The sequence below is a fragment of the Melanerpes formicivorus genome, unplaced genomic scaffold (assembly GCF_026170545.1).
Source record: "Melanerpes formicivorus ecotype bairdi unplaced genomic scaffold, bMelFor1.0.p_v2 SCAF_29, whole genome shotgun sequence".
NCBI classification, from domain to species: domain Eukaryota; kingdom Metazoa; phylum Chordata; class Aves; order Piciformes; family Picidae; genus Melanerpes; species Melanerpes formicivorus.
The window spans coordinates 4704098-4715977 of NW_027142381.1; the positions used below are offsets into that span (position 1 = coordinate 4704098).

Consider the following 11880-nt stretch of genomic DNA (forward strand, 5'->3'; position numbering starts at 1 on the left):
CTGGGGCTGGGAATAGGATTCCTGGGTGGGGGAAGCAGGGCTGGCTGCCTGCCCACCTTAGCAGAGGAGCTGCCAAAGCACTCCATGGCTTGGCACCACAGTGCCAGGGCTTTGTGAGGAAGTGAAGGAAGCCAGCAGCACCATCAGAGCCTGGGCAGCCCTGGGAGCTGTGGGGCATGTTAACACCTGAGAGAGCTGGGATCTGCCCTGGAACCATGGCCCTGCCTCCTGGTGTGCTCCTGTGGTTGAAGTGAGGCTTCTCCATTGGAACTCCAGCCAGGACTAGGAGAGCTGGATACCCTGGTCCTGCCCCTGCTCAAGTTGCTGCAGCCCTAAGCCTGCAAAAGGAGCCTGTCCTGCCCTGCTTCGGGGCAGGAGGAGCAGCAGCAGCTGAGCCACTTTAGTGCTTTCCCTATCCTGACACCTCCTTCTGCAGCCCATCTTAGGAGGGACAGAGTAACCCATCTCCCACTGCCTGCCACGAGCCTGCCCTGAAGCCAGCATCTCCATGTCCACACCAGGGGTTGGTCATACCCCCCCAGGAAAACCATCAGTGCTGAGACCCCGCTGCAGGCAGGAGGAACCTGTCCCTGGGGATAAGCTGAGGGCTGATGGCCACTGGGCACAGAGGCCTTGGTGCTGTGCCCCATGGCTGGACCAGAGATCTGGGCCCCAGCACAGGGCGCTTCTCCCAGCTCTTCCCAGGGACGCAGCAAGGGGTTAAGCGCACAGCTTCGCGTTGGGTTTGTTTCTCTTGCTCTTTAACCTGCTCCGTGCTCCTCGAGGCTGACCCCGCCATGGAGAAGCCAGGCCTGGTGCAGAAGCACAAACAAGCCTCCCCTTTGAAGCCTGTTTAGCTTGGAAGCAGGAAGGCGGATTTCGGGAGGGAATACCAGCTTTTCCTGTTTGATGTTCCGTTCTTGCACGGCTCCCCCCACCCCGGGCCCAGCCGTGCATTGTGTGGAAATGGCAGCACCAGGTCGGTAGCAAGAGGAGTCGCTGGCCCACGAAGAGCAAAGCAGCTCCATGCAGCTTTAATTTGAATACCCAGACAGTGAGTGCCAGTCTCACCATGGAACAGAGCGAGCGCACAGGCTCCCCGGGCAGTGATTCACAGCACTGGGGAGAGGCCTCAGACCCCGAGCTCTCTCCCCGAACCCCCAAGGAATGCATAGTTCCCACTTGAACTCAGGACTTGGCTCCAGGCTCGGAAACAATCTTCAGAAATGAAGCCATGGCTGCAGCACACACTGCGCGCAGCGGCTCCCCGCGCACACGTGCACACCAGCCCGGCCCCGCGCAGCCGCAGCACCCGCGCCGCCGGGCCCGGCCTTGCCACTGCCATCTTGCTTGCTCTGAGCCCAAAGGCTCTCCCAGCAGCCCCAGCAATGGAGGATAGGTCCCTCCTGGAGCTCCGCTGGGGTCCCTCGGGCTGCTGCTGGATGCAGGGAGCTGGAGTTCTCTGCTAGGCAGCAGTGCAGGAGGCTGTAAGGCTTGCTGGTTCCAGTGAAAGCAAATGGGCTGGGAATCTGCCTGATCCCAAGCTCAGGCTTATCTCAAGTGGCTTGTATCAGGACAGATGTGTGAACCCTCTATCAGATCCAGATGGGTGAGGTGTTGGGAGTGAGCATCTCCCCTGCCAGGAGCCAGGGACAGCAGCTTCAGGTGGAGAAAACAAGGCCAAGACTTGCAGGGGAAGCTGCTGGAGTGGGAACTGCCTGCTCCCATGCATGACCCTGCTCCCACGCATGACCCTGCTCCCACCTGTGGCTGTAGGGCAGCAGCTTTTCATGCCTGAAAGTGAGAACAGGGAGCAGAGAGGTGCAGAGCCAGGTGGTGTGATATGGGGCAGGAGGCACGGTGCCACTGGCCATCGCTGTGCTGGCAGGGGAGGAGCAGGCTGCAGGTGACCTTTTGCTGACCCTCTTGGGCACACACAGAGGTGCCATGATTTGTAAGGCAGGAGTGTGGGTTGTGGGGCATGGCCATGGGCCTGACATTGTGCAGACCAGAGCGAGGTGCCCTTGGGGAGTGTTATCTTCACACTGCCAGGGCGAGGTGCCTGCCAAGCCAGGTGACCCATGGGGGTGGAAGGCAGCAAAGCTTTTCCAGACCTGCAGCCAAGTCCAGGAGCACAGGGACACTGTGGCAGCTGAACCCAGATTTCCTGAGCCAGCTCCCAGTGCCCCGGCCCCAAGGCCTTGGCAACTTGCTTGCTCCAGCAGCAGGTCACAGGAGCACCTTGTCCCATAGTAACTGTACCTCCTCTTCCTGTTTGAAGTGATAAACGAGCTGGATGGCCTGGCCAAGGGCCCAGAGATGGAGCACCGGGCTGCAGGCTATGCCCGCCAAGTGCAGGAGAGAGCCAGGAAGTCCATCGAGTTCCTGGAGGAGCGATTTGAGAGCCGGGACAACTGCTTGAGGGCTCTGACCAGCAGAGGCAATGAGCTGGAGTCCATCTCCTTCCGCAGTGAAGACACCACTGGCCAACAGGTAAGGGTCAACCTGGCCCCAGAAGGATGGGACACAGAGGTAGTGATGACAAGGGCTGGAGGCTCTTTGCTACCACCTCCCTGGGAGAAACCAGGGACCCTGGGATCCGCAAGCTCCAAACAGGGGGAACCTCTGTCACCACCTTTGCAGGCTCCTGCAGGCTGCATGTGTTTTGTTTCGGGGCAGCTGTCTCCACTGAGCTGCAGCAATGTCCCAAGGGTAGTGCAGAGATCAGGCTGGTGGGGTTGCAGGGGTTTTTCCTGCCAGGGGTAACGTTTCCCTTTTTTTCCAGGGAAACAATGATGACCTGATTCTGTCCTGCTGCCTGCACTATTGCAATGACAAGGCCAAGGATTTCATGCCCTCCAACAAAGGTAGAACATCCTCACATCCTCTTTGTCCCTTCTCTGTGGCATTCCACAGGCTCTTCTCATTTCTCTTTTCACAGGCCTTGGAGCCAATCTCTCCTGCATTTTGCCTCTTTCAACACCCAGGTGCCACCTTCTGCCTCCGGTCAGCCCCAGGCTGTGGCCCTCCCACTGCATTACCAAATGTGCACCTCAGTGTGCTCTGGGGATGCCCCAGCCTGTGAGAAGCTCACCCAGAGCCCTTTTGTGGTGCTCAGCAGTGGCGACAAAGGGCCAGAAAGAGCCTCCTCCCCACAAACCCTGGTGCCTCCTGTCCAGGGCCCTTTTCCCTCCAGATGCCTAGTTGGCACTGGCCACATGTGCTGGGACCAGACGGCCCCCAGGCTGTTGCCAGGACAGCAGGGATGGGAATCGCATCAGCAGCTGCCCAAGAAATCAACCCGCATTTGTCAGTGCAAATTCTTAGCAGCTTAACTTGTCAGATTCACAGAGAAACCGTCACCAAATGTTTATGTGCAAATGATGCTGAATTTTGAAATCATGTGGATTATGGGGAATGGGGCCTGACAAGCTGACAGCCTCTGGTTTGTAACAAGGAGGCGCGTCACAGCGCGGAGCAGAGGATGTTTATTGTTACACATTTCTTAAAGCGTCCGCGCAGAACCTCCCCATCCCGCTTGCGGCAGCCCTCGGGCCCAGGCCTGCCCTCCTGCCGAGCCCTGCTCCCCTTCCTCCTGGCATGGGCTGGCCTGGGCACTCTCCCCACCATCCTCAGCCCCAACACCCTGACCATAGCCCGCGTTCCTGGCCACCCTCCCCTTCCCCTTGTCCTGTCGCTCCCCAACGCAGCCAATCTGGGCCCATGTTGGGCTCCCATAAACTCTGTTTTTTCCATTCCCGTCCTGGCTCAGAGGCTCTGTGTTTCCTGTGCTCATAGGAACAGTACTCTGGTCACAGGACCCAGCTGCTTACACATACCCCATATGCTTCCCCTGCTTTGCACACACGTAAGCGTGGCTCCCACATCCCAGCCGGGCGCGTTGCGTGCGGGGCAGCTCATCCATCTGGGGGCAAGATCCTTTCGGTTCTTTCTCAGGCTCCAACCCTCTCTCTGGCTGGCTGAGCCCCAGCCAGAAATGCCTCAGTATCAGTGGTGACTCCAAAAAACCTTCACAAGAAAAAATAAGGGGTGGTTTTAGATCTTATAATGAGATCACCAGAATAATAGCACCAACTTCCTGCTGGAGCCAGGGTCGCGGGCCGTCTTCCTGGCCTGGGTCAGGCAGAAGGACCTCCTCTTCCCTGCCTGCCGCAGCCCATGGCAGGCAGCGGGCAGCACGAGGCCCTGGCACCGCTCACCAGCCTTCCTGGCCCTGGGACTGTGGGCAAAGATCACAAATGATCCCCCAGCCAGCACAGGGTGGGGGAAGAGGGCGGCCTTCGAGATGAAGAGCTGTCTCTGAGCCACGCCAGGAAGCTTTGGCAGGGAGCAGAGAGCACAGCTGGGGTGCCGGGTGGCTCTGCCATGCCTGGGGTGCAGCACCCAAGGAGGGGTCACAGCATGGGAACAGCAGGGTGTGGGATGGATGCAAGGGCTGGGGCAGAGCGGGACAGTGTGAGCTTCACACCACTCTCTCTCTCTCTGATTGCAGAAGATCCCATCCGTTTGCTCAGGGAAGTGGTTTTGCTGACCGATGACCGGAACCTGCGAGTCAAAGCGCTGACCCGCAACGTGCCGGTGCGGGACATCCCCACCTTCCTCAAGTGGGCCCAGGAGGGCTGAGAGGGCCAAGCGGGGCCGACAGCCCCTGAGTGAGTCACACAGCCTGGTAGGGTGGGAGACCGGCTTCAGCGGCAGCCCTCGCCACACGCCCAGCCCACCACAAACAATAAACGCCACGACTTCAACCCACCCTGCGATGGCCATGCTGTGAAGAGCCCCCTCCCGAGGGCAGACCAGCTGGGAAGGTCATTGCTGTGGATGGTTCACGTGGAGGCTGGGCTGGTGAGGGTCCCACCAGCCTTTTGGGCAGTGCCAGAGCAGAGCTGGTGAGCCCTGCTGGCTAGGGAAGCTTTGGGTGAGCCCGTGCCAGACCGCCAGCATTTTGCTTGGTGTGCTTGGTTGCAGAAAGCTCGAGTCACAGGTTGGTGACTCTTCGGGTTTGTAGGCTGTGTAGGGCAGAGACCGAGGACACTGAGGCCAGAGTAGACTTTGGGATTGCTTGGTCTATCTCATACCCCTCAGAGAGGCCATGGACTTCAAGGGCAGGTCCCCTCCTGCCCCAGCCTGTTAGTCCTGCGTGGCCCAGGCAACTCCAGGCCTCCAGCCCCTTCCCAACCTCATGCTCACCTCACGCAGGGTTTGCTCTTGCGGAGGTGCTTGTCCTCTCCCTGGTGCAGGGTTTGCTTATTGAGTTTTGTTTCAGGTTTCAGTTTAGGTTAGTTTTCAGGTGTGTGCTCCACCTGCTTAGCTGAGGGAAGCTTTGAACAGCCTCAGATCCCTCTCACAGCTGCTTTCTGTCCTGCTCCCCTGCTGCTTATCTGTCCCTTCTCTCCTCCCCCAAACCCCTGAGTCCCACTCCACTATCTTTAGACATGTTTTTGACCTAAGACAGAGTGAGGCCAAAAAAATTATCCCAAGGACCCCAGGTCCCACAGGTCCTGTGTGTCCTCACATTGTCATGGGCTCCTCTTGCCTGTGGGATCCAGCTTCTCATGGCTGCAAGGCCAGGCTGGTGCCTGCCCAGCTGGGAGGGTCCCCTTTCAAGCTGCCCCTTCGCCTTGGAGGGAGCTGTGAAGGGACCCTGCTGCCTCATCCCTGGGTCATACCGCACCAGGAGTCATTGCAGGGTTGGGGCATTGCTGAGTCCCTTCCACATCACATCCTATCACCCAAGTTTCCCATCCCTGTCCCAGTTACACACCAGATACAGAAGCTAAGAGAGAGCATTAACCTGTGAACCAGAGTCCCTGAAGCTCTGTCAAGTCCCAGTCCCATGAGCAGAGGGTGGGAGTGACCCTGAGGTTGTCCACAGTCCCTGTGGCCATGGGAGGGAAGAGTCAAAGGTGGCAGAGGAAGCAGTAAGACTGAGCCCAGCACTTTCCTTTCCTTTCCTTTCCTGTATGGGTGGCTCAGACCCAGTGCCTGCATTGGGAAGCCCAGCATTGCCCTTGCACTGGCCACCCCACCTCAGGGTGAAGGCTAACACTGGGATCAGAGCCTTGGCAGGGCCCAGCTGCATGGCTGCACGGCACAGTGATGGAAATTAGCAGGGCTGTGCTTGCTAACCAGTGCTGTACCAGGGCACTGTGCAGGGCAGCTGCCAGCAAAGTAGGATCCGTGCTGCAGGGCACAGCCTGTTCAACAAAGACTTTGGGGTGCCCACACCTGCTGCAGGGCACAGAGTCATCAGCATGGCTCAGCCTACGGCACACACAGCGTCCACACCCCAGCTCGATGCCCACAGCTGTGTGCAGCGTGTGGACTTTTGCCGTCTCCTCCACACGGAGTTTGTTTAAATGTTTGTTTTTCTAACAGCTGCCCCAAGGCTGCTTTGCAAGGCCCTTCCCAGGGTACCACCAGCTTGGAGTGACTGTGGCTCTGCCAGACACTGACCCTTCGCACCATGCCACAAGCTTGGCTATGGGACAGGGTCTTACTGCCATCAGAGCAGCGTGGCACCATGGGGCTCACTGGCTCGAGTGCCCCGTGACTGGGGCCATCCATGCCAGGCTGCTGCCTGAGTGCCTGCAGGGAGCCATGTTATGGGGAGGCAGCCACATTCAGGCTGTTTTGTTAAGATGGTTTTAATAATTTTTAGTATTAAACTCTTGTCTGCGCAGTCTGTTGAGTCATTTGCTGTCGGCGGGGTGGGTGCTGGGGAGGCTGGGGCAGAGGTGGGCACGGGGGGCACCAGGATGCGTTTGTGCTAAGGCCATGGTGGCTCTGTCCCACCTGCAGCTGCTGCTGCCTCCCAGAGCAACGGGGCTCTGGGTGAACCAGATGCACAGCAAAACCCCTCACATCCCCTCCCTGCGGTTCTGCACCCCCTGTACCCCCCTGGGATCACCTCCCTGCCCTACTCGGCACCAACCCCATGCCAGCTGGGCCTGCCCACAGAGAAGAACATGAGGCCGCTCAGTTAATGTCATTTTATTGCTCGTTCGGTTTTGACTATAGAAAAAAATAAGGGCAAGGAGCCCGTGTACAAATTGGACGTGATACAGAGGGGGCCGAGGGCCCCACTGGGTGCTGCCAGCTCTGCTTCGGGTGCTGCTGCCACTCGCCCCACAGCAGTTCCAGAGGGATCCTGCCAGCCCAGGGGAGACCCGGGAAGCCCAGGCTTGGGGCGAGGGGGGCACCTGGGCAGGAGCAGCCTGCTCAGGCTAAGGCACAGTGGCTGCGAGGCCAGGGACAGTCGCTGCTGCCGGCCGCCCCTGGGACCTCGTGTGTGCAAAGGAGAGGAGGGAGCTGGGGAGGGGAGAAGCTTCACATTAGCCCCAGCACAGGGGTCAGGGCACGGGCCGGGGGGGTCCAGGCCAGGGGTGGGTTTTGCCCACACTGAGCAGACGGCAGGAGAGGAGGTGCAGCGGTGGCAGGGGGCGTCCCGCGGTGGAGGGCTCAGCCCCAGGTCACTGCAGCCCAGCCTGGGGCAGCTCCCTGCCCACCCCCGGCTCTGCCCAGCCCCCGGCCCCCTCCCGCAGCCCCTGGCCACCTCTCCGTAGCTGACAAACCAGACGCTTTGTCTTTGTCATGGCCCCCCCGGCCCGAGCCCGGCCGCGCTGGGGACGGGCATCTTTGGCAAAATAAAAAACGAAACGAAACAAACCCACCACGTTAAAAAAAACAAAACTCAAGGCGACTGGCCACCTGAAGGCAAAGCCACCAGGTCCCTGGGCCTCCCAGGGGCCCCCCCGGGCATCCCTGGTGGCTGGGGCAGGGCCCAGGGGCTCAGTCTGTGACAGGCCCTGCCCCACCTCCGGGAAACGCAGGGTGCCGGTGGCCGAGCTGCGGCAGTCAGGCCGAGAGTTCAGTGCTTGCTCCGGGGTGAGGAGCATCGCGGTTCCCCAGCCCCCACCGGCACGGACCTGACCACCAGCCTACCGCCCGCTCCCACCGGCCCCCTCCGTCAGTCTGTCCCCGAGCTCCCAGCGTGGCCCTGGGAGGGTTTGGTCAGCACAAACCCCCCCAGCTCCAGCATGGCCACGCTCGCTGCTCCCGGCCGGGACAGCTGCTCCGGCCGCGAGGGACAAACTACTCACGGCCCCGCGGCAGCCAAGGTGGCACAGTCCAGGTCCCATCGCGACAGAGCTCACCGTGAGGCCAGGGCAACACGAGCAGCTGCCAAGGGCGTCCCCTCGTCCAGGGGCCAGTGCTGGGCTGGCCCTGAGGTAAGGAGCAGGCTCACGTCCTCCAAAGCCCCGGGGCGCAGCCCGGCCTCCCAGCCTGTGTTTCGCTCCCGCCCTGGTGCCAGGGGCCCAGCAGCCCCCCACGGCAAGGCGGGGCCACGCTACAAGGTCAGTCCCTGAATCAGAGGCTTCTCCCAGGCAGGCTGGGGGGCTCGTCCCGGGACGTGCCGTCGAGCCGTCCCGGGGCAGCTCTCATGGGACCTGCTGCTACGAGTGAGTTCTCCAGAGCCATCGGCAGCGCCGGGGGATGAACACCCACCGTCTCTCGCCACCCCCAGCTCCACGCGGGGCAGCGAGGGGAGCCCGGTGGCCCTCCTCACCCCCCGGCCAGGCCGGCGCTAGGGGGGCGAGTATCGCTCTATGGTCCGGGCGGCCTCGGCATGAAGGTGTGGAGCCTGCGCCAGCACCTCGGCCGCTTTGTCCTGGCTCAGCCCCAGGTGCTCCGCCGTGAACTTGGCCAGCGGGTAGAGGCTCTCCATGGCCTTGGGGTCGCTGAGGAAGTGTGAGGTGTGGGAGAGCAGCTCGGCCGCCTTCTCCTGCTTGAGCCCCAGCTGGTCGGCGGTGAGCCGGGCCATGGCGTAGACGCTGTCAGGGAAGTCCAGCTTGGCTTTGCCGTCGGGGCCGGCCGCGTGCATCTTCATGTGGCTGATGAGGTTGCGCTGCTGGGCGAACTTCCCGCCACACACCTGGCACTCGTAGGGCTTCTCGCCCGAGTGGATGCGCATGTGCTCAGTCAGGCGGTACTGGCGGGTGAAGCGCATCCCGCAGGCGTCGCAGGCGAAGGGCTTGAGGCCGAGGTGGCTGCGCATGTGGCGGGTCATGGTGCCACGCTGCGTGAACTTCTTGCCGCAGATGGTGCAGGGGTAGGGGCGCGTCAGCCAGTGCGTCTTCTCGTGCTGCCGGAGGGTGGCCGGGTCCTTGTAGGACTTATCGCAAGATGAGCAGCGGTAGGGCCGCAGGATGTCACCCAGCCCAGGGCCACCCTTGTCCAGGAAGGGCACGGCCTGCTCGGCCGCTGCCTTGTGATACAGCTCCTCTTCGTTGTGGGCCTCCACATGGGCATTGAGCTGCTCAGAGCTGGGGAAGCCCTTGCCACAGGGAATGCAGACATACAGGTTATCGCCTAAGCTCTCCGGCTCATAGCCCAGGTGGTTGCAGTAGCGGTCCAGCGCATCACCAGGTGAGGGACCCTCACTGCTGCCTGTTTCCTCACTCGTGCTGTTATCAGGCTCCAGGTCATTGCTCTCCACGCTGGGGTAGCGGGGCTGTGGTGCTGCGGGAGGTGACTCGGCCTTTTCTTCCCGCTCCAGCTCCTTCTCCGGATCTCCCTCATCCAGGTAGGGGCCCAGAGGCTCATGCTTCATCCAGCGGTACATCAGCTCACGCCCATCAGCACGGGGCAGCGGGGGCTCAGTGCAAGGCGGAGTGCTGCGGAAGGGGTCAGGGACATGGGGGTGCCCCCCTGGCTCGCCACCCGGTGGGGAGTCCTTGTAGGCAGCAGCGTGACTGGCCAAGAGTCCGGCACTGACTGGGGGGCTGTCGTGCCGTGGGGGCAGAGAGGGCTCACGGGGCTCCCCAGGCAAGAGGCGATCGGTGGGTAGGAGCTGGGTGGAGGGGCCAGTGGGGCTCTTCTTGGAGAGGTCAAGGCCACAAGGCGGTGAGCAGTGACGCTCAGGCGGGCACAGTCCATGGGGGTGCAGCGGGGTGCCCTGGGTGGCTGAAGCGTACAGCTCCCCGCACTGCGTGTTCAGTGGTGCCGCCGGCTCCACAGGTGGCAGGTCCACAGGCCGCGGCGTCCCCGAGTAGCAGGCCTGGATGACCGGTGTGGCAGCACGCAGCCCCCGGCCCAGCTTGTAGGATGCGTAGCCCCCACGCAGGTGGCAGTACTTGCCACTGCGTTTCAGCTTCTTCTTGCAGAGGGCCACCAAGCCGGGGATCTGGAGGTAGCTGGCGGCGGCCAGCACGGCGCCCAGGCTCTGCTCCCCGCCCGGCTCGCACTCGCCCAGGCGGCCGGTGTAGATGAAGTCGAGGATGAGGCGGAAGATGCCGGGGCTGACCATCTCGTGGTCCAGGTTGAGCAGGTTGTCGTGCACCACCAGCGACTTGAGGTAGGCGCTGCTGGCCGCCAGGATGTTCTTGTGTGCGCGGAAGAGCGCGTTCTGCACCACGATGATCACGTCGCACAGGAAGCCCTTGGTGCGCTGCGTGTTCAGCTGCAGCAGCAGCTGCCGCGAGTGGCTCGGCACCTCCATGGCGTCCAGCATCCCGCTCCTCGCCCGCCGCCCTGCAACACACCGGCCCCGTCAGTGCTGCAACTGGCCCCGGCCGCTCGGCCCGCGCTTAGGGAGGGGGCTCGACCCGCACGTCGGGGCAGCTCAGCCCACGCGTGCGGTGGGTGTGTGGGGTGGGGGCGTCAGGGCTCTGCCCCCAGCCCCGCACACCACCACGTCCTGCTCGCTTTGCAGGACCGCCTGGCCGGTGCCACCGCTTATATGGGGGCTTGCTTCTTGGCGGGCCAGGGGGGGCGGGAGGGGGGTGAAAACCCCCGGAGGCTTTCGGAGAATGTGACATCACCCGCCGCCGCCGCCAGCGCCGCGCCCCGGCCCCGACAGCGCCCCGGCACCCCCGCGCCCACCTGCCGGAGGAAGAGACGTGGGGAGGGTAACCGGGTCGGTGCCCCACACCCGCCCGTCCCCCCGGGGCCGTCCCCCGCTGGTTACCTGCGCAGCGCCGCTGCCCCCGGCTCCCCGCTGCGCTTCTCCGGTTCTTATGTGCCCCGGTCCCGGGAGGAGGACGGTCGGGCCCTCCCGGGTGCCCCCCGCCCCCGTTTCCTCTCCCCCCTCCCCGCGAGGTGATCGGGGGGACGGCTGGGGTGGGGTGTAGGGTGTGGGGGGGGAGCAGGACCTCCCCTCCCTATCCGCCTCCGCTCCGGTACCGGTGTCTCCCCCCCGCCCAGGTGGGTAAAGCCAAGAGCCCGCCGAGCCGCTTTTGGGAGTTTTCCCTATTTTTATCTCTTTCGAGGTGTGTGTGTAACCCCCCCCCGCCCGCTCCTTTACCTGGGCGCCCGGTGGCCTCCGCCAACCAGCCGAGGTCTCGGTGAACTCTCATGGCTCAGCCCCGGGGGGGCCGCCGCCGGTTGCTGTTCACCCTCCTCCTCCTCTGTTGCTGCTGTTCCTCCATACCCCGAGCTCCCGGCCGGTCCTACGGAACGGGAGGAGGAGGAAGAGGAGGAGGAAGAAGAGGAGATGGTGGTGGAAGAAGCAGGAGCAGTTCCTCGGGGTTCCCAACGCCGCCAGCTCGGAGGTGAAACCCGGGCTGCGAACTCCCCCTGACCCCGGCCTGAACTCCGAGCAGCGCCGCTGGCTGTTAAAGGGACGGCGGGAGGTTTTCCTCCTCCCATCCCCGGGCGGGGCACCGACAAGCCGGGCCCCCCCACTCCCTCCCTTCTCCTCTCCCCTCCCTCCCCATGCCCGGTCTCCTCCTCCTCGGAGCCCGCTTTCCCCCTCCCCACAAGCCCTGATCCCGGTCTCTTCCCGTCCCGTCCCCTCGGGGGTCTTCATCCCTGGGACATCAGCTTCTGCCCAGTGATACTGAGGTGGGGCCTTCTGGA

General features: G+C 62.8%; 2 protein-coding genes across 2 annotated transcripts in view; one reads left to right on the forward strand and one right to left on the reverse strand.

Annotated features, from left to right (window-relative positions):
* Positions 1 to 6703, forward strand: part of SMG6 (SMG6 nonsense mediated mRNA decay factor) — a 118303-nt gene extending 111600 nt beyond the window's left edge. Inside the window, 3 exon segments of the mRNA XM_068154602.1 lie at positions 2282 to 2493; positions 2786 to 2867; positions 4514 to 6703. Of these exon segments, the coding sequence (XP_068010703.1) occupies positions 2282 to 2493; positions 2786 to 2867; positions 4514 to 4644 (425 nt within the window). The 3' untranslated portion in view covers positions 4645 to 6703.
* A 296-nt stretch (positions 6704 to 6999) lies between these two features.
* Positions 7000 to 11670, reverse strand: HIC1 (HIC ZBTB transcriptional repressor 1). The gene is made up of 2 exons (XM_068154603.1): positions 11327 to 11670; positions 7000 to 10554 (listed from the first exon to the last, which is right to left on the reverse strand). The coding sequence occupies exons 1-2, from the start codon at positions 11376 to 11378 to the stop codon at positions 8609 to 8611; spliced, it is 1998 nt and encodes a 665-aa protein (XP_068010704.1). The 5' UTR covers positions 11379 to 11670; the 3' UTR covers positions 7000 to 8608.
* Between the last annotated feature and the right edge of the window lie 210 nt (positions 11671 to 11880).